The sequence below is a fragment of the Telopea speciosissima genome, chromosome 2 (assembly GCF_018873765.1).
Source record: "Telopea speciosissima isolate NSW1024214 ecotype Mountain lineage chromosome 2, Tspe_v1, whole genome shotgun sequence".
Lineage (NCBI taxonomy): Eukaryota > Viridiplantae > Streptophyta > Magnoliopsida > Proteales > Proteaceae > Telopea > Telopea speciosissima.
In genome coordinates, this window is record NC_057917.1 from 51,223,738 (window position 1) to 51,251,566 (window position 27,829).

Here is a 27,829-nt window from a genome sequence, read left to right on the forward strand (position 1 = left end):
GATGATTTCACTTTTCTACCCTTTCTTTTACTTTATTTGCAACCATACAGAGGCAAAGGGGAGAAAAACGAGACGGAGGTAGCTTGTGGAAATCTTATATCTAAGGCTATATATGCAAATAAAAGCATACAAAGCAATTCCAACAGCCTTTCTACAGAACTACAGCCCTGTTCCATTACATGATCACAATTGCAGGCAGTTTCTTAGCTCAACTTTGCACTTATGAGTCCTTCAACTGACCCAACCAATGCAATCAGAGAAACAAGCAAGCAGACAATGCTGAAAGACTGAAGAATAATCCAATTTCTTGTCCAAGGTTCAATCTTCCTCTGAACAAAATACATCTGCACAGGGAAATATATGGTCAAGGGCCAAAAGTTCAGGGCACCCAACACTCCCAAAACCTGGTTGAAGTAGGGGAAGAGCATCGCAAGTCCTGTAGTTGATAGAACATAACAGGTTCTAAAGCACAACCTAAGAAGATTAATCCTCAGAACTGGCAATAGTGGGATTTTGATGGTGTAGGAATTATTCACAAACCCATTGTTGGGGAACTTCTCGGCACACCACTTTTCAACAACTGCAAACACTGGCTGACTGTATACCTATAGGAAGAAAAGCAAACAAAACATATTTATATCACTTTATCATAAAGAGCTAAATATATGAGCTACTCCCAACTTTAAAGACAGTTAAAAATTGCAAAACTTTAGGATACCTATGAATGTATTTGTATAGGTATGATATATGAACTACATCTACTCTTTCTACAGTATTACAACTGATGCTGTGGTTCTTCTGACCGCAATTTATAGCAACATTTTTTACAATAATAGCTGTAGAAAGTTTGCTGCCACTGGAAGAGAGATATTACCTGATATCCTCCCACTAGATGCAGAACAATGCAAGCATTAGCAAAGTCAATTAGCCAATATGGCTCGTAGAATCCGAAACCCGTTAAGAGATTCCCAGGTGTCTGGTCCCCAAAGGCTGCATACCCAAAACAGCCACAGCAGAGATAGAAGAAGGTAGTAACAAGTATTGCAGTCATTGATGCTTTCTTCATCGTCTGGTTCTCAGGCGGAGGAGACTTCAGTGTGTCCTTCAATCTCGCAATTTTTTTTTATTCATTATTAGATTCCTTACGTACAGAATTTACAAATTAAATTTCTCAAGCCGACCCCATTTTGTTGGGATAGGGCTGAGTTGTTTGGTTTTTTTACAAACTATATTTCTCAACAAATGAGTTAACCTTAAACATCTTTTGTTAATTCAAAAGGAAACAAGCCTAACCTGTATCTCGATAAGAATTATGGAGTATGGGTATGCAAAAGCAATGTCTCCAAGTGCTTGAGAGACTTTCCATATTTTTTGAGCTATTGTAGATGTGTGCACTCCAGAGATACTCCCCTTAACCCTTCTGTTTCCTGTAATTAGAAAGGACAGAAACTGAATTAGTGAGAACCATGTTAACTATGAAAAAGGATGATGGTGATGATAACACTATACAGCTGGTTCAGAAATTTTATCCAATTATCAGTGATATTCCCCCCCGCCCACCCCCCCACCCCAAACAAAAAAAAGAAAAGCAATCACACACACACAAGTCAGAGAGAGATATCTGATTTTGCCTATCAATTGATGGACACAAAATGATAGAAGACTTCAGTTCCTTTGTTTAACTATAGATTAACCTTTTGACAAGAAAACTATGGTCTACCATACTGCAGTCACCCAATTTTGTCACACATCCATAAAGGTGACTATGGTGAACAAAGTAAGAAATCCATGCCATACATACCTATTACTTTGGCAAAGCCAAGTGCAAATCCAATGGAAGCGTAGGAGAAGGACATGATTGATGCAAGAATAGAGAGCCATTCCAAGTTACTAATATCAGGTATCTGAGAACAGACAATCTGAATAGCTCCAAACAACAGCATATAAAAACTATCTCCATAGGTACATGGAGCCTGGTGTCCTTCTTTATAGAAACAATTTGATCTCTGAATAGCTCTGTAGTAACCCAACAAAGGAAAAAAGAAATTAAATATAAAAATTAAAATCAGTTGAAGCTAGTGAGAAAACAATAAGAGCACAGGTTTTGCTATAGACCATTACTATAGTAGATTTTATTGTCTCATGGTGAAGTAGCATTCCAGTAACTCACAAACATGCCAACTATTTTAGATTACTGATGTTAGTCAGAATCAAGTATACAAAACATGGGTTTCACCAAGAGAAGTACCTCATACTGGTGGAAGTGGTAATTACATAAGCAATACCAAATCCATACATGCTCAGAATTTGAAGAAAGCCACATATCCAAGTCTGCTTTCTACCTGAACTTACACTAAAAAATCAAGAGGCTGGGGGAAAAAAAAAAGAAGGAAATGACCTAAAAGACAGGAATCCTGCCAGGAAGGTTAGTTTGATTCCAGAAAGAGAAAAAAAATGAGAAGAAAAAGGTTGGTTTCTTACTACCTAGATAGGTTTTAACAGCATCCATGTAAGAGTGGTGTCTTGCTCCAGTTACAGGATCAGGGTATCTGTAACAATCTGAGAGGAGAAAAGAAGAAACATAGGTGACCATGGCAAAACAAACCATGGAAATTGGGCCTGCGATCCATCCTAACTGTGCAACACTCCATGCTATAGATAGAACTCCCGAGCCAATAACCGCAGTAAGTATATGAGCAATAGCCGTCCATAACGTTCCTGTTGGAAGTTGATATTTCTCACCCCAGAGGCACTAAAATCAGGATTCAATTGCAGATTAAATAAAAATAAACCAAGAAAATATAACTAGTCTTTGGTTAGTTTTACCAGTTCTTATTTGATGCCCATCGTCATTGCAGGAACCATTAGGTAGTTCAAGAGAGGATAGGACTGCCATTATTTCCAATTCAGAGTAGGCAATGTGGTGCATTACCTTGTGGTTGTGAACTGGATATAAAAGACCTAAGACCAAAGTAATTGGCTGGGGAGAGATGAATATTGTAGTAGACAGAATTTTAAACTTTCCCCAGAAAGCTAAGTTGTAGGGATCCCAACATTCACTTCACTCATCCAAAAAATGACTAACTGCAGCCCTGCATCAGCACAGGAATCATCAGATCAGCTTAACAAGAACCCCAAACCTCTATTATCAAGATTGGTTATCATTCTTAAGGGGGAGATTATGTATTATTGTAGCCCTTTGATTTGGATAAAAGCTTTGAGTGTACCATTATAAGAACTGCACAAAAATTAAAAAAAAAAAAAAAAACTAGTTTTTGAGATTACATTAAATGATTCAAATTCTCATTGACTTACTTTCATACCTTGAAAGTTAAAGTCAAATAAAACTAGACCTTGAGATGCTTCTTCCTCCTTTATTCTGGACATGGTCGGAAAAGAATGGACAGCCATGAAAGTAAATTTCTTTAGAACTTATTGGCCATAAGTGCTGTATTTTTATAAGACATATCTACCAAAAGAAAGATTCCCTACTGAAATTTCTTTCTTTTTCCAACAGAGTGCGTTTGGGGGGAAAGGAGGTTGATAGCACAACTAGCAAATCAACCAACATAGCTGAGCATCTCTTTTCCTTGGGCATTCTGTAGTTCTTGAGGCTTTTCTACGAAAAAGTTGGAGGGAAAAGAAGCAACAACCATGTAGATGTTGGTGATAACACAGATGGAAGGTCATCAAACGAAATCAAATTAGAACCAAGGGAAATCCAAATAAATAAAAGTGATCCTGTGTAAGATTTTGGTGAAAAAAGTAATTGGAAGTGTAGGGCAAGAGGAGAAAAGCAATCTTGCACAATGCTAATTCGAAATCTGTTAAGATAAGGCCTCAAGATTCTTGGTTTCATACCTTCAATGCTGGTTCCACTTTCTCTTTTCCTCGTAACTGTAGTTCATCTGTATATAATTATACCCATGTTCGTCCCGTGATAGACTACGAAAAATGATGAGTCACATCATCTATATCCTCAGAATTGAATTTAGGTTCTTTCTTTCTCTAGTCTACGGTCTACCAGATTCTTTTTTGGTAAAAGTCTACTTCACTATTGAAAAAAGTGTAGAATATTAATTTCGGTTTAGGTGCATGTTTTTGGGTATGAGCATAGTTACTAAGTTTAGAATGGCAATTGAATAGGAACGGATACATTCGGCAATTAAATGGATTAGATGACAATAATATTTTTTAAAAATTCAACGTAATAAAATATATATAATAATAATACGATACATATTTAATACGGTTATTCTATAAGCAAAAATACGTGTATATATTCACTATATAATAGACATTCACTACCTAATAAACAAAATAATAGCATACAGACAATGATTTTATCCAAAAAAAACCTCATAACTAAAATAAACACAATATAATATCCCTTATTACATCTCATAAGATTATCATTTAACAAATTAAAATATCAATAAAAATATTCTCATCAAACATAAGAAAAAAAAAATAAGACATACTAGTTCTAGAACTCATCTCTAAGATGAGCTCACATCAATGAACTCATCTCTAAGATGAACTAACATCCCCAGTGGAAGTTCATGTACCTTAGTAGCAGGTTAAAAATTTATATAGTCATATGTAGAGCTCAGATGAATGGGGGCAATCAACGACTAGGGTTCGAAGAGAAGAAGACCAAAATCGTATTATGTGAGGGTTTTGTTTTGCGTTTTTTTTTTTATAACAAAATTAAACTTAAGTTACAAAGTATTAAATGCGTTTAATTCGTGGTTAATACGTGTATAATATGAGTGAACTTAAAAGACGAGTATTTTATCATATATACGATAAAATACATTTTTTTTAATTAAACATTCGGATACGCGGAAAAGGGTATGAGTGTGTTATGTAAGATGAGATAGTGTTTATCAATTATTAGATTTTTTTTTTTTTTTTTTTTTTTTGGGTAGAAAGTGCAATCTATTAGAAAGAGAACGGATTACACATTTGTCTACAGTATCAGTAGATACTATGAAACAAGGGTCGGAATTGGGCCAGACAGATAGTGTTTATCAGTTATTAGTAATTATGTAGTGTGAATATGAAATAATAGTTATCTGGTAAAATTGGTGTAAGACTTGTGTCTAGTTATGTAGCTATTAGCCTTGACAACCCTATTTAATAGTGATTGTGAATGAAAAAGTTATCAGATTATTATCCCTTAAATTATCTCTTTAGAGTTATATTGAGAAGAGGATTGGCGGCGTCCTAATTGCGTCAGGACTTCTGGCTACTTCGTCCATAAAGCATCCAAACCTCTATCCTATTTTATCTCTCTCTCCCCCCATTTTTCTTTTCATTATTTTCTTTTTCAATTATCTTCAATGTATCAAAAAGAGTCAAGGCTCTCAAAACCTCTTCAATGCAAGGCAAATACAAAAAGAATGGAAGGATATGGTCCTATAGACTTTCAAAGAGGGAAAAAGAAGGCACACACAGACACATGAATGGCAAAATGACCGTCTCGCCTCGGTGAAACGAAAACTCTCACCCCTATTGAAATGACAAAAAAAAAAAAAGAAGGTTAGGCAAGGTTGGACTATCTCCCTTTTGTCCCATGTGTAGTCATCCTTGCTTCTTCGTCTCCTCTTTTTCCTTCTATCATGCCTTGTGTTTTCTCTTTTTTTTCGTATAAGAAAAAAAATAAGACAATGATTTTATCAAAAAGAAACCTCACAATTAAAATAAACACAATATAATATCCCCTATTACATCTCATAAGATTATCATTTAACAAATCAAAATATCAATAAAAGTATCTCATCAGACATAAGAAAAAGAAAAAAGACATATTGTGTTCTAGGCCTAACCAAAAAAAAAAAAAAACAATAAAGAACTTTAATGGTTCCATTATTAGAAAGTAACTTAGAATATGAAGCAAAGATAAATTTCATCGATTTACTTCTTCATACTCCTCCCTAAGATTATATGTAAACTTCTCAAAATGACGTCTAAAACAAATCTATAGAAATATAACTAAAGGTTCATTAGCTGAAACCTCTATAAGAGAAAATACCACTAAAATACATCAAACTACAACCATAAAACTTCAACAAAAGAACATGAAATATTGCTTCTTAAAACGACGTCTAACAATTAATGAGGATGAAATAAACAAGCTCATATATGGTTTTACTGCCATCACAAAACAAGTTTATAGAAATAGAACTAAAGGTCCATTAGCTAAAACCTCTATAAGAGAAAATACCACTAAAATACATCAAAATACAACAAAAAAACTTCAACACAAGAACATATAGTATACTTTTTGAAAGGGTACTCATAGTTCTGGTACCTAACTGGTATTTTGGTACTGGTACCATTGAAAATCTTGTTCATGAACCGTCCCGTCCCATTTATTATTCGGTACCAAAATCAAATCCCAATACCATCCCATTTATTAGTGGGACAATCTGGTACCAGATTTTAGTAGGATGGTTCTGGGACGATTACCGGTTTTGGTCCCAAATTGACACCCTTACAAGTCCAGTGTTCTAGAAAGGAGTTGAAAAGGGATGTGACAAGAGATTTGAACCCTCGTCTCTTGGGATTCATAACTCTTAATTGAAAAACCAAACTAAGGGTGTAAATCGGTTCGATTTCAAAAAGTGTTGTATGGATTGAAACTAAATTAAGAACCAAATCAGTTCTACATATTGATACTCAAACTGAACCCGCTCGGTTTAGTTCTTATTCGATTCCGCCATTCGGTTCTTATTTGGTTTTTACACAGTTGGAGATCTGGTTCCTGTACTCAGTTCATATATTATAATATAATAGTATTATAAAATATTAATATATTAATATACTATATTATAGTATAATATTATACTATAAAGTCTAATACTAATTTTAGTAATATATACAAAATATATTAATATCCCAATTCAGTTTGAACCAATGGTTCCTATACTGGAACCGGAACCAAATCGAATTTCCTACATTCCAAAACTGAATTGAAACCAAATTTATTCAGTTCAATTCGGTTCGACTTATTCAGTCTAGTTTTGATTTTGTTGTTCGATTCCGGTTCTAATTTGACGCCCTTGAAATAAATGGACAAGTTTCTTTATTGGATCACCCTCCAAAGTTATGTAACACAAGTGGCATCTCCCATGTAGGGATCTGAATAATAGTATCTGTATGATTTCAGTTTCGGCTGATATCAATACCGATACAGATTGGTAGTAGTGGGCTGGATTGGAGAATTTCCTCAAAATTAGATAACATGTTGAGTATCAGACTATTTTACCCCCAATAGATACTAATACCACTGATCTGTATCGGTATTGATCTCTAGCAATTTTGATACTTATCAGCCGATATGTCAAATATGGTGCTGATACTTAATGCTATGCTCTTGTGCAACTTATTGGTAGTTCAGAATTTTTCATCATTTTATTTTGTCATGTGAAAAACTTTGTTATGTCTGAAACTTGACAAGTGACTTACACCACAATTTAGTCTATTATGATTGATTATGTGACACAATTAGGTCACAATAGAAGATTTCTTATTGATTGAACTAATCCAATTTTTCTCTCTTGCCACCCCAAAGAAAGGAAAAATGATAAAAATGAAAGAAAAGAAGATCAATCTCACAAGTTACTTATTATTAGAACTATAGGAAAAAAGTTATGCACAATGTCAGCTCAAAATTAAAATTGCACATCCCTTCACATACCATTGTTTATGTGAGGGGATGATATGTCATAAATGCTCCTCCCTCCTATTGTCAGATTCCAAAGTGGGTTCCCTCATCAGCTTGAAACTGCATACGGGCAGTGCAAGGAGCCTTCTACCATAACTTTAATTTGATGACCTACCTACAAGGTTCAATTATATGGAACCAAACTTGGGATTGACCTCCACGCCGAAATCGCCTAGAGTCCTAAAAAAACATTTTGAATTTTTTGATTCAATATTTTTGGAGAATTTCCTACAATAGGTAAATTTTGTTGATTTCTTTGTATTTTACTGACTAAAAGAAAGAAAGAAAAAAAAACAATTGCAAAAATGATGATCAAACTTAAGAAATTCAAAAGACAATTACATAAATAGGTGAATGTAATGGCGTCCAACCCAAAAGCCCGAGCTTCAGGGTGGAGAGTCCCTTCCAAGGTCATAAGCCAAACTGCCACATATTACTCGACCAACATGGGACTAAACTCCCCTCCCATTCCTGGCTATAGAGCGCATTCACTGCATCAACTTCCCAAACTTTGGGCCATGAGCCCCCACATGGTCGGTGCATGAACAACCTACTTTGATACCACTTAATGGCGTCCAACCTAAAAACCCGAGCTAGCTTATAGGTAGAAAGACCCTTTCAAAGTCATAAGCCAAACTGTCGCACACTACCCGATCGATGTAGGACTAAAGTACTATTGCATATAGGTTGTCATTGTTGGCAACCAAGTACAGATCAATGATGAAGTGACAAGTTTTGAAGTGATGCAACAGTTCTATGCTTCAGAGATGGTTTTGTACATGTTTGGATATCGTTGGCAATGCTTAAGGGCAATTTGATAATTCAGCGCTACTCATAGTACAATGGCAGTATTGGTTGAGATGGCAATGACTCAATGGTAAAATCATTTGAAACATTCTTTCATTGATTAGAGGAGACCGAAGGTGGAGGTGGGACCCACAATATGTGGACCCCACTATGCCTCATGGCATGAGTGGCTGGCATGTGGCATGACATCAGGTTTCTTAGGATTATATGGTCTGGGCTAGGTGATATGATGAGGCGTAGTAATATCAAAGCATTGCTTTTTGCAGCATTTTTTATTGGGAAAATTACTTGGACACCCCCTGTGCTATGACTATTTTGCTTAGTCTCTCCAATGTTTGAAACAATTACTTGAACACTCCTTGCAGTTTAACATTTCTTTCAAGTAGCCCTGTCCGTTAGTCAGTCACCGTAATTATAGGTTAAATATTTTTTAAATATCTAAACTACCCTTAAGATGTAATGAAGTGACATATTTATCCCCTTCTCCTTCTCTTCTTCTTCTTCTTCCTCCTGCAAAAAAAAAAACCAGCAGCCAATTCTTCTTCTTCCTGCAAACCCACTGCCCCTACCCCGTACTGCATTGCATCTGCAACACGACTGTTCAAACACTTACTTGACACCCTAATTGATTTCAAGCCCTAGTCAATTTCAGAAAATTTCTCTTTCCTTAAACAAACTTCAAATCAAAATAACCCAAAGCCCTTAATCGATTTTCAGATTAAGGGTTTGAATCTGAAAATCGATTAAGGGTTTGAATCGGAAAGAACAGAGCAAGATATCACAAATTACTTTGTTATGCTTTCAAATGGTAACTGGAATCAAACTTATTCACCTACAAGAACAGATTTGCCAAAGATCCATAGCAGAATAACCCGTTTCTCATTATCCAATTCATCTTCACAGGGAGAACAGAGCCAAGGATCATCCATCCTGAGTGAATCTTGATCTGAAAAAAAAAAATAGCACCGAGACAAATGAAGAATCAACTATTTTCCTTCTTCAAATCCAACTTCACAGAAAATCTCCCCAGGAACCCTAAAAATGAATGATCCGTCAATAGTCGAGATTCCTAAAAACTCTCTCAGCTGTGCAGTTGCAGTCCTTTTCGTCTTTCACTCCCTCTCTCTCTCTCTTTCTGTCTTCTTTTTGGGTTAAATCTAGTCGCATCGAATCGAATCGTAATCTATAGGTTGACCTAAGCTGCTTCCTCAGACGTTTTTTTATTATCATTCTTTTACCTTTCTCGATTATTCTTATTCTTCATGGACGAACAGAAGAACTCAGATCACCATGAACAATTCTTGCTAGAGAGCGACCGAAAACCCGATAATCTTTCTGGGTCTTCCCCCTTCATCAGGTAATTCTCCCACACATCTCAAATTGTTTCAATTTCCTATTCTCATCCATTAATCGGCATTTTCGTTCGAACCCTTTTGTCTCTTCTCCCTTATTTTGTTTCAGGAATTCTCTTTCTTGATGGATGAGCCAAAATGAATCTGTAACGAGGAAGAGATTTTCGGTTTTTTGCACCAATGGCTAACCGTGGGAAGAAGAGAAGAGGTTCTTAACAAAGAAGAAAAAAAAATGAGATGGAATCGATCCCCAAGAACCCTAGAACCGGCCTTTGGATCTAGAAACATGAAATTCATAGGGCCATTTCAATTTTTTGGTTCCATTCCACGGGCACTGAACAGCCTTGTTGCAGATGCAACGCAGTAGGGGATAGGGGCGGTGGTGTTACCGGAGGAGGAAGAAGAAGAAGCAGTAGCGGGTAGGGCCGGTGATGTTGCCAGAGGAGGAAGAAGAAGAAGAAGAAGCAGTAGGGGATAGGGGCGGTGGTGCCGGAGGAGGAAGAAGAAGAAGAAGAACAAGTAGTAGGGGGTAGGGGCAGTGGTCATGCCGGAGGAGGAAGAAGAAGAAGAACGAGGAGGAGAAGGGTAAGGGGGGTAAATTTGTCAATTTCATTTTTTTTTATTGAATATGTGATAAGGGTAAAATGGATTTTTCCATTCAACCTATTTCACTGTTTATCTATTGAATAGGTGACGAGGGCAAAATGGATATTTCTAATTAAACATTAACAGCAGACTAACACCGTCAGGTTTCAAGGGATATCAAGTAATTATTTCAAATGTTGATAATCGTAAACAAAATGGTCATAGTACAGGGGGTGTCCAAGTAATTTTACCTTTTTTATTCCATCACACATAAGGTCCTCCATACAAAGCCCTTTTTTGAGTCCATTTCATAGCAAGCTTTTGTGAGTGTTTTTCTACAGAAGTCCTTTAAATGCAAATTATTTAAAATGTGATTACAGAGGCATACAAAGGTGAAGTCAGAGGCCTGATCGTAATTCTCAAAAGTTGAAGAATTAATGACCGAATGGAATTTATGTTGAGTTTTTCGGGATTCCAAAACAAGGAGTCTTATTGGGGGTCAAAATGGAGGATTTAAGAACCAAGCCCACGTGAAGTCCAAGGGTTGTGGCTTATTTAATAGTTTAAATTAACGAAGAAGCTTTTAAAAGCTCTTGATTCCATTTGTAGAATCCTAATTGAGTCTCAAAATAGGCTTCGTTGACCGTACTAGTATGAACTCTATGTCTTGAATACGGTTGCATTAAATGCATATCGATGGATTGAATGTCGAATTCATTATCGAGTTTGAATTCTATTAATTAAATGGTGGTCATCGAGCCTTTGCCAAAACAATGTGCTATGGTTTGAGTGTAGCGCATGTGCACCAGAGTGAATCCAAGATTCCAAAATGAAGTGTTTTATTTGTCACATATTAAGTCTATAAAGTTGAACCCCAAGGGGTTAGCGCAACTGGCTTGGAGGGGACATGAGACTCTGCCTCAGGAAGCGAGGTCTCGTGATCAAACCTTCGTTGCTGCATAATTTATTGGTGCCACCCGCCTGAGGTTCACTAGGGCCCAGAAGCTTCCGGTTCGTGCGTGGCATGGGGTCATATCTAAAGTTGGATACCCCTCCTGTCTCCAAAAAAAAAAAAAAAAAGTTGGGTTCAGATCCAATGACCAGGGTTATTCCAGCCTAATTCGACAGGATCAAGGGATGAGAGGATTTCATGCTACACGAACCGGCAAAAGGCTAAAATATCTCTTGAACGTATCTTGTGACGGGATGAGGATCCCTCAAGTTGGCTCCCATGTTGCGCATACACGCCACAACACTCCAGAAGATTCCAATAGCAATTCTTTAATTGGTTTATTCCTTCGTATTTTGTGTTGATCTTTCAACTAAAAGGTACTCATCTGGCGACCATTAATGCTGCCACACATACTCATTCAAATCTAATGGTCATCAAAAGGCAAGTCCTCGTACACCCATGTGGTCCACAAGTTATGGTACATCGTACGTGCACAATTCACCCTCTCAAGATTCCATTTGAAAATTCTTTATTGGCCCAACTTTGATTGGACATATCTCAGGCATCCGATATCGGTTTGAGCTCCACCATATATCAAAATTCTCAGTTCAACAAACTCTCTCTCTACCACACAAGAACTGAATAGAGGAGAACTAAAAACAAAAACAGAGGGGAAGATGGGGAGAATGGAGTTTTGACTTTGAAAAAATAGTGTGAAATGCATTAAACTTTCTTCTTCTACCTTGTGTAAGTGCTCTTGAGCATACAATGAAGGCAGAACATGTGAGTAGAAGTTCTTGGAGGACATTATTGATGGATTGAGTGAGTTTGTCGAAGAAGACAAGAAGAGAAGGAAGAACAAGAAGAGCAAACATCTCCACTGGTCTCCAATACATTTCATAGACATCTCGGATTACCGGTGTTATCTCAGAACAACGGTTGTAAGCCTTTTTCCTCCATTATGATTGTCTATGCTTAATCTTTGTTATGTTGTATGCTAGTAATAGGTGATGTATTGTGGAATGCTTATACTAATGTGTGCATGATTATAGAGTATTGATTGTAAACCCAAAACTTTCATATTATTGTAAAGTGTATTCGTTGGGTGCTGAATACTGGGAGTGGGTGCTACCATTGTATTGGCCTTTTGTTAATGCCCTCTCAGTTCTATGCTGAGTAAACTTGGGTGTGGTTGCTCACAACTGTAGGTGCGGCGAAGTTAAGTATTGAGAAAATACGAAACCTTCAGTGGCATTGCTCCGTGGATGTATGCAACTTGCTGAGCCACATATACCTTGTGTTGTGCGTGTGGATTTTTGCATTATATATGTATCGACATTTGAAGTGTGTGGATTGCAGAATGGGTGTACACACTTAGTAGAGCCTTTGAGTCTGACTGGGGTGTGTGCACGATTGTGTGATCATCAGTTTTGACTCTAGCAGTGATTGCCAATACTTGTGTGGGAAGAAAATGTTTGAAAGAAATTCTATCACTGATTCACCCCCTCTTAGTGACAGCCATCGAACAACAAGTACTCCCCTCCCATTCCTAGCCATGGAGCGCATTCACTACATCAATTCCCCTAGCTTTGGGCCATGAGTCCTCACATGGCCGGTGCACAGACAAACCGGTCTGATACCACTTAATGGCGTCCAACCCAAAAGCCTGAGCTTCAAGGTGGAGAAGTCCTTCCAGAGTCATAAGCCAAACTACCGCATACTACCAGACTAATGCGAGACTAAAATACTCCCTCCCATCGGGTGGTGGCTACACTACTAATTATTGATGATGAATAGTCAAGGTTTTAGTTTGCAGTATTGGTGGTTGTATCGGTGTGGGGCATATAATATGGACCGGCTGTATTGGGTAAGATTAGACCATTTTACCCCCAAAAATATCGATACAACTGATTTTTGGATCATTTTACCCTCCAACAATATCAATACAGATCTACCACCGATCGTATTGATATTTGTCGATATGAAATTGATGATAAGATACCTAAAACCATGTGAATAGTTCACTCAGGCAACCCAGGGTGTGCAATGTATTCCAATTTCTTTAGGAGTAAAGGAGAGAGAGGGAAAACAATATTACCTCATGCTAATGGCGGATGTAATTGTATAGGCGACGGCCGTCCCATACAAGCTTATTTATTGAAACAATCCACGTACCCATATGCTCTTTCTTCTTGTATCACCCTCATTTTATTTGCAGCTTTATATCAACATACATCATCTCTATTTTCTTCTTATTATTCGTTATATAATTAAGAGAAAATCTAGCTAACTAACAAAAGAAGAAAAGAAAATAGCAATGTAACAAGGCATAATCTTGGTTAAGGCTTAAGACCCAAAATACCCAACTCAGTGCACTGACTTGACGGGCGCTGGCCTAATAGTGTCCCCGACCTCCAAACCACAAATTAGAGAATTCCAACTCATTACCCCAATTATTTGAAGTAGTTGATCATCTGTATGCATTATTGGTGCTCAATTGCTTCGAGTAATAAGTTTCAAATAATTCCTTTTTCTTACAGATCCAATTTTTTTCCCACTTTCATGATTAGTAATCGAGAACCTTATATCAACAGGGTAAAAGAGTGAATCTTTTCTTACGCAAAATTAGGAAAATAAAAGAATTTCACATTCCCTTTTTGTGTATTTCTTATGTATATATATAGAATACAAAAATAGTACATTCTCTTGGCAATGCCCTTTCAGGTAGTTCAGTATATGCTTCAAAATGAACATAGTTTCCTTTGATTTGATGCAAACAGGGTTGGTTTATCTTCGATATTGTGTCGATCCAAATGCTTGTTCAGCGGGCTTTCAATCATGAATTATTTTTTATTGAGGTGCCCCAAAGGTGATATGAAAAAGTGGAGGGAGTACCTCCTGTTAGTTCTTGCTTTATCAAGCTTTCCCTCTTAATTTCCTAAAGGCTCCAATTGGTTGCAAGGAAATAAGCAAAGGGAAGTGAAATCAAATTAAAATCAAAATAGAAACTTTTATAAGCATTAGCAAACATATGATGTGTAACCAACTCTAAAACATTCCAAATCTTGGTATTAAACTTTACTATAGTTTGCAACCAAATTTTTCTTTGGTTTTAAGAATGAAAATAAATATTTCATCTGAAAGTATGATTACAACAGTTTTTTCATTTTCTTTTTATAGCCGATGATTTCACTTTCCTACCCTTTCCTTTATTTGCAACCATACAGAGGCAATGGGGATAAAAACCAGATATGGAGGTAGCTTGTGGAAATCCTATAACTAAGGCTATATATTTGCCAAAAAAAAAGCATACATAGCAATTCCAACAGCCTTTCTACAGAACTCCAGCCTTATTCCATTGCACAATCACAATTGCAGGCAGTTTCTTAGCTTAACCTTTCACTTATGAGTCCTTCAACTGACCCAACCAAAGCAATCAGAGATACAAGCAAGCAGAAAAAGCTGAAAGACTGAAGAATAATCCAATTTCTTGTCCAAGGTTCAATCTTCCTCTGAACAAAATACATCTGCACAGGGAAATATATGGTCAAGGGCCAAAAGTTCAGGGCACCCAACAATCCCAAAACCTGGTTGAAGTAGGGGAAGAGCATCGCAAGTCCTGTTGTTGATAGAACATAACAGGTTCTAAAGCACAACCTAAGAAGATTAATCCTGAGAACTGGCAATTGAGGGATTTTGATGGTGTAGGAATTATTCACAAACCCACTGTTGGGGACCTTCTCTGCACACCACTTTTCAAAAACTGCAAACACTGGCTGACTGAATACCTATAGGAAGAAAAGCAAACAAAACATATTTATATCGCTTTATCATCAGAACTAAATATATGATCTAATCCTAACTTTAAGGACAGTTAAAACTGCAAACTTTAGGATACCTATGAATGCAATTGTATAGTTATGATATATGAACTACATTCACTCTTTCTACAGTATTACAACTGCTGCTGCGGCTCTACTGACCTCAAGTTATAACACCATTTTGTACAATAATAACTGTAGATAAGAGACCCCTTTTGTTACCACTGGAAGAGAGATATTACCTGATATCCTCCCACTAGATGAAGAACTATGCAAGCATTCGCGAAGTCAATTAGCCAATAAGGCTCGTAGAATCCGAAACCTGTTAAGAGATTCCCAGGTGTCTGGTCCCCAAAGGCTGCATACCCAAAACAACCACAGCAGAGATAGAAGAAGGTGGTAATAAGGACCGCAGTCATTGATGCTTTCTTCATTGTCTGGTTCTCAGGTGGAGGAGACTTCAGTGTGTCCTTCAATCTCGCAATTTTTTCTATGCATTGTTAGATTCTTTATTTACAGAATTTAGAAATTAAATTTCTCAAGCCGATACCATTTAGTTGGGATAAGACAGAGTTGTTTGTTTTTTAACAAATTATGTTTCTCACCTAATGAGTTAACCTTGAACATCTTTTGTTAATTCAAAAGAAAGCAAGCCTAACCTGTATCTCAATAAGAATTACGGAGTATGGGTATGCAAAAGCAATGTCTCCAAGCGCTTGAGAGACTTTCCATACTTTTTGAGCTATTGTAGCTGTCTGCACTCCGGAGATACTCCCCTTAACTCTTCTGTTTCCTGTAATTAGAATGGACAGAAACTGAATTAAAAACCAATAGTGGGAACCATATTAACTATGAAAAGGATGATGGTGATGATAACACTATACAGCTGGTGTGGAAATTTTATCCTATTATTAGTGATAATCCCCCCCCCCCCCCGCCCCTCCTCCCCCCAGAAAAGAAAAGCAGTCAGACACACAAGTCCAGGTAAATACATGTGTGTATATATGTATATATATATATATAGAGAGAGAGAGAGAGAGAGAAGATACTTGTATGAGAGGCGGGCCTTGGTGCAACGGTAAAGTTCCTCCATTGTGACCAAGTGGTCACGGGTTCTAGTCTGGAAACAGCCTCTCTGTGAAAGCAGGGGTAAGGCTGCGTACATTATGACCGTCCCCAGACCCCACAATGGCGGGAGCCTCGTGCACTGGGTATGCCCTTATATATGTATATAGAAGATACTAATCTGATTTTGCCTATCAATTGATGGACACAAAATGATAGAAGACTTCAGTTCCTTCATTTTTCTGTAGATTAGCCTTTCTACAAGAAAACTATGGTCTACAATACTCGAGTCACCAAATTTTGTCACACATCCGTACAGGTGACTATGGTGAACAAAGTAAGAACTCCATGCCAAAAGAAAACACATACCTATTACTTTGGCAAAGCCAAGTGCAAATCCAATGGAAGCGTAGGAGAAGGACATGATTGATGCAAGAATAGAGAGCCATTCCATGTTACGAAAATCAGGTATCTGAGAACAGACAATCTGAATAGCTCCAAACAACAGCATATAAAAACTATCTCCATAGGTACATGGAGCCTGGTGTCCTTCTTTATGGTAACAATTTGATTTCTGAATAGCTCTGTAGTAACCCAACAAAGGAAAAAAGAAATTAAATATAAAAATTAAAATCAGTTGAAGCCTGTGAGAAAACAATAAGAGCACAGGTTTTGCTATAGACCATTACTATAGTAAATTTTATTGTCTCATGGTGAAGAAGCATTCCGGTAACTTCACAAACATGCCAACTATTTTAGATTACTGATGTTAGTCAGAACCAAGTATACAAAACATGGGTTTCACCAAGAGAAGTACCTCATACTGATGGAAGTGGTAATTACATAAGCAATACCAAATCCATACATGCTCAGAATTTGAAGAAAGCCACATATCCAAGTCTGCTTTCTAGCTGAACTTACACTAAAAAATCAAGAGGCTGGGAGAAAAAAGAAGGAAATATCCTAAAAGACAGGAATCCTACCAGGAAGGTTAGTTTGAATCCAGAAAGAGGAAAAATGAGAAAAAAAAAGGTTGGTTGCTTACTACCTAGGTAGGTTTTAACAGCATCCATGTAAAAGTGGTGTCTTGCTCCAGTTACAGGATCAGGGTATCTGTAACAATGTGAGAGGAGAAAAGAAGAAACACAGGTGACCATGGCAAAACAAAACATAGAAATTGGGCCTGCGATCCATCCTAACTGTGCAACACTCCATGCTAGAGATAGAACTCCCGAGCCGATAACCGCAGTAAGTATATGAGCAATAGCCGTCCATAACGTTCCTGTTAGAAGTTGATATTTCTCGCCCCAGAGCCACTAAAATCAGGATTCAATTGCAGATTAAATAAATAAACCAAGAAAATATAACTAGTCTTTGGATAATTTTACCAGTTCTTATTTGATGCCCATCATCATTGTAGGAACCATTAGGTAGTTCAAGAGAGGATAGGACTGCCATTTTTTCCCCAATTCAGAGTAGGCAATGTGGTGCACTATGACGCAGTAGTAGATAGGTGGGCTAGATATCGTTCTAGCACAAACGACCCTTGAATCCACAAGGTAGAAGATAAGGACGAAACTATCAAATTTCAATAGATTTCATGTTGGAGATTACAAACTCTAAAGAGACCTTATATAATAGGTCAAATACAATTTGAAATTCAAAAAAATGCGCTAAAATTCAAAATTAAATTCAAATTCAAATTCCAAAACTTCAGCGGGCTTCTTCGATTTGATATATAATTCACCCTAATTCGCTTTACCTCCAATCAGTCCGGATAGACTTCTACTGGTCCAACCGGCTCAAGAACTCATATGATATCTCCTCTACATCACTACCCCGTGGTTGTGAACTGGATATAAAAGACCTAAGACCAAAGTAATTGGCTGGGGAGAGATGAATATTGTAGTAGACAGAATTTTGAACTTTCCCCAGAAAGCTAAGTTGTAGGGATCCCAACAATCACTTCACTCATCCAAAAATGACTAACTGCAGCCCTGAGATTTTAATCAGGTGAAGGTATAATCCATACCAGGCCTGCTTAGTCAACTTTGCAAGCCCTGAACTTGAGCTTACATGCCAAAACTTGCCTACCTGCCGGAAAGAGAGAAAGCAGAAAATCCTTGATGACATGCTTGGAAAGAAAGATAGTGAATTATATCCGCTGGCTCGCTTGCCAACGGAAGTTTCTTCTTTGTGAACTGGATTTAAAGACCTAAGACCAAAGTATTTGGCTGGGGAGAGATGAATATTGTAGTAGACAGAATTTTGAACTTTCCCCAGAAAGCTAAGTTGTAGGGATCCCAACAATCACTTCACTCATCCAAAAATAACTAACTGCAGCCCTGAGATTTTAATTAAGTGAAGGTATAATCCATACCAGGCTTGCATCAGCACAGGGATCAGATCAGCTTCACAAGAACCCCAAACCACTATTATCCAGATTGGTTATCATTCCCAAGGGGGATATTATGTGTTATTGTAGCCCTTTGATTTGGATAAAAGCTTTGAGTGTACCATTATAAGAACTGCACAAAAATTTTAAAAAACTTGTCAAATGTTTCAGATTCTCATTGACATACTTTCATACCTTGAAAGTTAAGTCAAATAAAACTAGAGCTTGAGATGCTTCTTCCTTCTTTATTCTGGACATGGTCGGAAAAGAATGGACAGCCATAAAAGTAAAAATTTGTGGAACTTATTGGCCATAAGTGCTGTATTTTTATAAGATATATCTACCAAAAGAAAGATTCCCTATTGAAATTTCTTTCTTTTTCCAACAGAGTGCGTTTGGGAGGAAAGGAGATTGATAACACCACTAGCAAATCAACCAACATAGTTGGTCATCTCTTTTCCTTGGGCATTCTGTAGTTCTTAGGGCTTATCTACGAAAAGGAGGAGGGAAAAGAAGCAACAACCATGTGGATGTTGGTGATAACACAGATGGAAGGGCATCAAACGAAATCAAATTAGAACTAAGGGAAACCCAAATAAATAAAAGTGATCCTGTGTAAGATTTTGGTGAAAAAAAGTCATTGAAAGTGTTGGGCAATAGGAAAAAACCAATCTTGCAAAATGCTAATTCGAAATCAATTAAGACAAGGCCTCAAGATTCTTGGTTTCATACCTTCAATGCTGGTCAGTATTTTCCCAAGTCAGATTGTGAAAGATGAGAAGGACAAAGGTGTGTGAGAAATGAGAATTACTGCTTTTGCATGTTTCCTCTTCCTCCTAACTTTAGCTCATCTTTATCTTCAAGGTTCAGGGTTCATACCTTCAATGGTGGTCATTATTTTCCCAAGTCAGATTAGGAAAGGTGAGAAGGACAAAGATATGACAAATGAGAATTACTGTTTTTGCTTGTTTCCTCTTCCACCTTCTCTCTTCCTCGGAACTTTAGCTCATCTTTATCCCCATTTTCTTCCCCTCGTAGACTACGAAAAATGAAGATGGACTGTCTGGGAATTGAATTCAGATTCTTTCTTTCTCGAGTAGACCAGACTTCAATGCTGAGAAGAGTCAACACTCTCAAATCCTCGTTCAATCCAAGGCGAATACAAGAAGAACGGAAGGATATGGCCTTTCAAAGAGGGAAAAAGAAGGCGCGCCCAGAACCAAGACACAGGAACGACGAAATGACCGTCTCACCCCTTCACGACTTTTGAACGCAGCCTGTACTTCTAGTAGGGATGTAAATGGATAGCCGAAAATTCATTTCCGAATTGTGTTTGAATTCGGAATTTTAGTTTTCGAAAAATATTCGAATCCATCCGAAAGATACTCGGATTCGGATAGTTCCATTTCGAATCGGATAATATCTAGATGATTTACTACCCAATTGTAAAATGTGATTAGTTTAATATTTTTGTACAAACATATGATATATTAATGTAGGGAAGGAATTTTCTGTACGGGAGTGTGGCCTACGCCAGCACTCCCATGTGTCTATCTCTCTCCTCCTTAAAATAAGGGGGCAGAGGTGTCTTTTCACATGGGGAGGAGAGAGATAGACTCATGGGAGTGCTGGCGTAAGCCACACTCCCGGACAGAGAACTTTTTCCCATTAATATATTACCCTTATTATAAACACTTTTATAAGAATATTTTGGTAATCTAAGTCGAAAATCCATAATCGATATAGGTCAGATACGTTTGCTAATCGGATAGTTTATCGGATCGGATAATATTTGAATATCTGATAAATTCCCAAATTCGGATATGATATTAGTTTTTAAAATTCTACCGCATATCGGATCGGATACGGATGTCATTCGGCAAATGGATTCGGATTTGGATAGTTATAAATTTGAGCCGAATCTGATCCATTTATATTTCTATGTACTAGTGCAAGGGTCATGCAACCTGGCAATGATCCCCCTCTTGTTATGTTATTTATGGTGGAACCTGAGCCTTGATGAGTAAGGTTATTAAAATCGGAATCGGGAATTGAATAAGTTAGTATCGCTCTGATTATTGACCTTGATTGGGCCTGGATGGGCCAGGTTGGCTTTGATTGACCCTAGTAGTATTAAACGTCACACAGATTTTGTTATATAATATGTTATATATGAAGATAATAAGTGATATAATATATTTATTATAGTGTTATTTTATGTAAAATTAATAATTTTCTCCCCGGCCTAGCCTAGCCCAGCCCATGCATCTCTCCCTTCCCCTCCCCATGATTAGGGCCAATCAGGGTCAGCCTAGCTCGACCTGGGGGGCAGGTCAACTGGTCAGGATTGGAATTTTCAGGCTCTGAGTCAAGGTCGGGCCGGGTCTGGGCCTAACTAAGGGGACTTAGGGCTGGACTAGGGTTTAAAAAAGCTCGGCCCAACCTGTGTAGCCCTACCCCCTCACATATCATTGTTCATGTGAGGGGGTGATATATCATAAATGCTCCTCCCCTATTGTCAGATCCCAAAGTGAATTCTTTCATCTGCTTGAAACTGCACACGGGCAATGTAGGAATCCCTCTCACACAACTTTAATATGTTGACCTACCTACAAGATTCAATTATATGCAATCGAACTTGGGATCGAACTTCACCCCGGAATTGGCCAGAGTCCTAAAAAACATTTTGAATTTTTGATTCAATATATTTGGAGAACTTGCTACAAGAGGTAAATTTATTGATTTCCTAATATTTTACTTCCTAAAAGAAAAAAAAAAAAACACAATAGCAAAAACGAAGATCAAAGTCATCGAACATGGAACTTAAAAAATTTAAAAAACGATTACAAAAATAGGAGAATTGAATATCCGATTCCACTTGAACCATGCCCATGTATGGGAAAATTAATGCTCTATAGCAAGGATTTAGTAATTGGTATTGATCTTGGCTGTTACCAATCTGGTTTGGTCAGCATCAATCCGGATCTGATGGATTTACCCTTGTTTTTCTTCAAAAATCGGATTTTTTGTTTTTATTTTTGACTTTTTAACCCTTCCTAAAATTGCTCGATATATCTCTGATACTAATCTAGTTGACACACAGTGGAGTTCTCGATAGTGTTGTTGCATTTGGTGGATATGGGATATGGCAATCATCAGATGAGCAGTTTTTGGACCGTCAGAGAACAGAGCAGTTAGTGAGATGTTAGTGGTGATGTCAGAGGTTCGCAGTTGATGAGTGTGACAGTCAGTAGTCAATTTTATGTGCATCAGTATGAGTCAGAGTTTTAGTTGGTATCACTTTTAGAGACAGTTGTTAGAGTGCAGTTCTTTAGTGAGTATGGTAATTGTTTGACTTGGGTAGAGTTGGATGTTTCAGCACTGGTGACAGGGGGAGTGATATGTTGGTTTGACTAGATGCATAGGTTTATGTTGGACAACTGGTGATGGTGTTGCAGTTGTGAGCTACAGTTCGTTTTAGTTGTGTGTATCTATTTTAGACAACACATGTTCTGTTGAGTAGTGTTGGGTGGATATGAGTTTAAGGTGAACAATTGAATTTTCAACTCATAGGATGGGGAAGATGCGTATGGGCACTCCTATGTAATTTGAGAATTCACACCTGTAGGATAGGAAGATGCGGTGGTCACTCCTATAGGTGCTTGTATCCCACACTGGGAGAGATTGCTCAGGTGAGGTGATTGTCAGAGGCAGCAAATGGATATATGGATTATTTTTGTTGTTGCTACTTTTAGTTTGGACTCATGTGGAGTCAAATGGAATTCTTTGGTACTGATGCCAAAGATGGTGTTCTCAGATATACAGGAGACAGAGACACCAGTTGGGCACAGAGATATCCCAGGCAGGGGGAGTATTCTCAGGAAGTTGTGCTCAGTAGCATAGAACAGATATTGGACTTAGGGGGAGTCCAAGGTGGAGAGAGTCTCTACTGAAGATGGAAAGCAGCCCACTTCAACCCTTTGCAATTATTGTCAAGGGGAGAGAGAGAGAGACTCATGAGCATGGATGACTTTTGATGATATTTTGCTCATGATGTGTTGACAACAATTCCAAAGGGGGAGATTGTTGAACACACAGTGCATATGGCAGTGAGTGTGTGTTGGTTGTCATTGTTGTCAACACAGTGCATGTGTGTTGTTGGTGTCAACATAATGCATCTTGGTGTAGTTACAGAGCTCAGGCCAGTTCAGGCAACATTCTGGTTGAGTAGACATGCTTATGGCAGTGCAGGCAGTGATTGGATAGTGTCCCCACCATCCCCAGTAGTTCTTACAGTGTTCACAATGACAGTGATATCATTACAGGGGTTTGACAGTGTATATAGAGGTCCCATAATATTTGGGAGTCATCCAAGGGCATTTCTGTTATTTTAGGCATGGACAGCATTCAAGGGCATTTATGTAATTTTATAGAGTACAAATGACCTAGACAGGTGACAGAGAGCATCCAGTAGTATGCTGGTGATTTTGTCAGTCATAGAAGTCTATGGAGTGTTGACACAACTCACAGGGGCATCTTGGTCATTTGATAGTGATGTGACATGTTGGCAATGATGCTAGAACATCTGGGGATTATGTGGTAGCATGAGATTGTTCATTGCAGTGTTTAAAAGCCTTAAACAGCCTTGGGTGAAGGCTAGGTGCATTAAGAATGTTGACTTCATAGGTTTTCGCACTAGCAACGTGTTCATCGGCATTTTTTGAGGGTATAATGATAGAACTAGGCGGAGCATTCTACATGAATATTTTAGTTCGTCGAGTCCTCTTTGAAATACAACTGGAATCGTGCAATTCCGAGTTCGGACGGCAAAGTTACATCGATTCCCATTTGGTCACTTAAAATGAAGGGCAATTTAGTCACTGCGAATTGTTTTTGGGTTCCCTGAGAAAATCAGTAAGGATTTTGCTGATGTGGCTAATTTTGATTGGTAGTGCTCATTGTCACGGACACGTGGCCGTAAACGGCGCTCAAATCGGAGCTAAAACAAAAAAGTTATGGCCTAGATTCCATTTTTGGTGTTCTGGTTGGTCAAGAAGATAAAAGATTCTGATCGTGCAATTTACATCGTTCCAAGTTTTTGAAATTTGAATATACGGTCAGATATAATCCAGATCTGTAGACCCTTGTGATCTTTGATCACGTGCAGCGCCTGTGTAGAGAAACGCCCAGAAAAGATTCTCTTTTGGGAGGATCTCATGAGCCTTGTCAGTTCAAGATATATTTGATGACGATCCAACGGTTTAAGATCTTTCCCGCCTTCACCGACAGATCGACGGCTCCCAGGCCTCTATACGAGACAGCCAATAGGAGCGCGAAACGTCAACCTGCCACTGTCAGCCTTTGACATTGACTCTATCACGTGATGCTGATCTGACGTACGAAAATCATGTGGATTTCAACAACAAGATCTGACGGACCTTGCTAAGTGTACTGGTGCACTGGCGTAGTGTAGAATCAAGCATCGATATGATGCTTGCACGCGCACTTATACACAGCCCTCTAGATTCCATTTCAAGCCCTGTGAATGGTCCAACCTCAAAACCCGATATCTCACTCATCCGGTATCGAAATGAGATGATCTTTTTTTTTATTTTGGGTGATTTTTCGAGAGGAATCCAATGGTGTGCTGAGAGAAGCGAGAAGCGAAGCAGAGGTCGCCGAAATATGGGTTGCAGCCCTAAATAGGTGTTGTATGCATCTATGGTTAGTCTCCCTCTCTATCTCATGTGTCCAGCCTTCCTTGATGCCATTGATGGTCTGAAATCATAGAATCAGCATCTCTCTTTGTGGTTGCAACCAAGAAAGAAAGGGAAAAAGAGGAAGGAAGAAGAAAGAAAAAGGAGAAAGGAAAAAGAAGGAAGGAAGGAAGAACGAAAGCAGAAGGGAAGAAAAAAAAAAAAAAGGAGAAGAAAAAGCAAAGAAGTTTGAAGCTCAATCTCAGATTCGGTGGAGGAAAGAAAGAAGAAAGGAAAGGGGAAAAGAAAAGAAAAGAAAGAGACAAGGAAAGAAAAGTAAAAGAAAAGAAAGGAGAAGGGAAGAAGAAAGTGGTTTCCCACACTGCCAGGAACCACTCCAGAGCATAAGTGATTAAGTACACTTGAAGATTTCAGTTCTCCATCAAATTGGGAGAAGTTGAAGATTCCAATGAGCTACCAGAGTTGCCAGACTCTATCTATGGATACCAGGAATCAGAGACACTACATGCTTGTGAGAATTTTTATCTCTTGACTTTGTAATTTTTGTATTTTGGTATTTATTGTATATGCTAGTAGTAGGGATGCATGTTGAGACCTATGCTAGATGTGCTTGACATTGTAGGGCATTCATATAAGCCCAAGTATTTTTATTGAGTTATCCAGTTGCATATGGACATAGTGTTGGTTACCAGTGGGTGCTGGGAAACCATTGGGGGTAACACCATTGTCTCTATACTTAGGGATAGAAGCAAGTCAAATGTCCTGAGTCATAAGTGTGACTAAAACATCATCTGTCGAGGGTGCGGCCTCTCAGTTTTATGCTGGAAAAATTAGTGATGAGTAGATGCTGAGGTCCAAGTGACCATTACTCCGTGCACGTAGGCAAATTGTCGAAGCACGTATTTCTTTGTGTTGTGGATGATTGCCTGCCTTTGGTTAGAAGTGCTTTTCTACAGGATGGGTGTACACACCTGGTAGAGCCTTTGACTGTCAGACTGGGGTGTGTATGTAATTTATGTGCCAGCAGTGTGTGTGGTTGAGTGCCATATTGTGTGATAGCATCAGCTCTTGGCAGCACTTAGTTTAGCAGCTCTTGGCAGCAGTATCAGTGACTGTGGTTGTATGAGACTGAATCAGGATTGCTATTAGAGTGTAATTGTGTGCCTGTGTGTCTTTTGAGAAGACTGTGTCAGTGGTTGTGGTAAGTATTAAAGTCCTCAACAGGTGAACAGGGAGTGAAACTGTTGAGGGAAAAGATTTTTACAGTCCACTGATTCACCCCCCCTCTCAGTGGCCATCACTGTTCAACAAATCTATCAATGTTTTATCTACACATTAAAAAAAAAAATTAAAAGAAAGGAATTATTGATGATGAATAGTCAAGGTTTTAGTTTGTAGTATTGGTGTCAAGCATATGATACGGATCGGCTATATTGGGTCGGATTAGACCATTTTACCTAAAAAAAAATCGATACAACAAATTTTTTGGATCATTTGACCCTCCGACAATATCAATACGGATCTACCACTGATCCGTATTGGTATCATCAGAGTTGATATTCATCAATACCAAATTGATTATAAAGATACCTAAATTCATGTGAATAGTTCAATCAGGCGCCGGGGTGTGCAATGTATTCTAATTTTTTAAGGAGAGAGAGAGAGAGAGAGAGAGAGAACAATATCACCTCATGCTAATGGCGGATGTAATTGTATAAGCAACGGCGGTCCCATACAAGCTTATTTGTTGAAATACTCCACATACCCATATGCTCTCTCTTCCTGTATCATCATCCAACACCCTCATTTTATTTGCAACTTTATATGAAGAAAGAAAATATCAATGTAATTAGGCAGACTCTTGGTTAAAGGTTTAGAGACCCAAAAAACCCACTTAGTACTCTCTCTCTCTCTCTCTCTTATATGTATTCCCAAAAGGTAATATATATACTGAATTTAGAGGATTTCTCTGAATTCTGAACAAGAAGAGATCATGTGCTGCGCATAGACCCTGCGACCAGACACATGGTCACGCGAAATAATCACCGTATCCCCATGGAAAGGTGGGATTTCCTAAGGATACGACGATCATTTTGCACGGCCTTGTGTTTGGGTGCAGGGGCCACGTGCACACAGCAACCAATGATAGCACGCTCTAACATCTTAGGGGTGAAAATTCCACCTTTCATGGGGGCAGAATGGTCATTTTGCCCCAAAGAACATTTTCCCATTTCTTTCAAGGGTCTCTACTATAGCTCTCTCACCAGCCCATCCCACTTATTATAGCCTCAAATTTCCAAAACGGCTAAACCATTGAAATCAATGTCTGAAAGAGCGAAGAGAGGCTGTCCCTTCCTGGAAGTGATGAGCCTCAGCACACCTAAGCATTAAGCTTAAAATCTAAGCATACAAAACAGGGGAGATGAACATGAACAGAGGCACAAATTAAAGCCAATAAACAGAAGAAGACATGAATTGAAAAATAGAAATGTCTTTTCCAATGAAATTGGGAATTGGAAATTGGAATACCCACCTAGATTATACTTCACAGCTTCCATGTAAGAGGGATGTCTGATGTGCCCAGTTTCAGGTTGAGGAGATCTATAGCAATCACAGAGAAGGAAAGCCGAAATGATAGTAATCCCTGCGAAGATGAGCATCGACAAAGGACCTGCAATCCACCCCAGCTGTGCAGTACTCCATGCCAGTGATAGTACTCCTGAACCTATCACCCCTGTTATTATGTGTGCTGTTGCAGTCCATGTGTTCCCTTTTTTTACCAGCAGAATGGTAATCACAATTCACACACAATTGAATCACAAACATAAATTTGATTAAATTTTCAAACCAGCACAATCAAAAACAACAATTTCTGTTATTATGTGTGCTGTTGCAGTCCATGTGTTCCCTTTTTTTTTTTCCAGCACAGATGAACAATGGTAATCACAATTCAGTTTCACAGTTCACACACAATTGAGTCACAAACATCAATTTGATTAAATTTTCAAACCAGAACAATCGAAAACAACAATTTTTGCTCTCACTAGTAAGAAAACAACAATTTCTAGTTTTCTTTTTTTGTGAAGATTGGAATACAAGACAAAGTAGAATAACAAATGGGTTCCGAAGAACGGGAAGAAGACTAACCAGTTCTCTTGTGGTACTGCCCATTTGAAGAAGGTGATGGTGGCAGTTGTAATGGAAGGTTTATGAGCAGTGGAATCTGTTGTTGATGTGCTTCTACTTCTTCTTCCCCCATGGCCACCTCCTTTAAGATTTTGAGTTTGTGAAGGAATCAAGAAGAGAACTGGAGAAGAAGAGGAGGGAATAAGAAGAAGAAGAAAACGACCAGAAAGAAGGGAAGTTGGGTGTCACTTTGACGTTTTGCGCCATTGACGGATTG

General features: G+C 38.2%; 1 protein-coding gene across 6 annotated transcripts; it reads right to left on the bottom strand.

The window, feature by feature from the left end:
- Positions 1-98: 98 nt before the first annotated feature.
- Positions 99-27,755, bottom strand: LOC122651510 (probable amino acid permease 7). Of its 6 annotated transcripts, none has more exons than XM_043844918.1 (7): positions 27,574-27,748; positions 26,960-27,196; positions 26,115-26,208; positions 16,684-16,898; positions 15,909-16,042; positions 15,492-15,719; positions 99-605 (listed from the first exon to the last, which is right to left on the bottom strand). In XM_043844918.1, exons 1-7 carry the CDS (start codon positions 27,683-27,685, stop codon positions 204-206), a joined length of 1,422 nt encoding a protein of 473 aa, XP_043700853.1. In that variant the 5' UTR covers positions 27,686-27,748; the 3' UTR covers positions 99-203. The 6 variants fall into 6 exon arrangements, with proteins under 6 accessions (XP_043700853.1, XP_043700854.1, XP_043700852.1 ...); XM_043844919.1 differs by lacking the exons at positions 15,492-15,719; positions 15,909-16,042; positions 16,684-16,898; ... (1 more) ...; positions 26,960-27,196; positions 27,574-27,748 and adding exons at positions 875-1,102; positions 1,294-1,427; positions 1,802-2,016; ... (1 more) ...; positions 2,485-2,718; positions 2,827-2,915; XM_043844917.1 differs by lacking the exon at positions 99-605 and adding an exon at positions 14,734-15,216 and having other exon boundaries at positions 27,574-27,746.
- Positions 27,756-27,829: the final 74 nt, after the last annotated feature.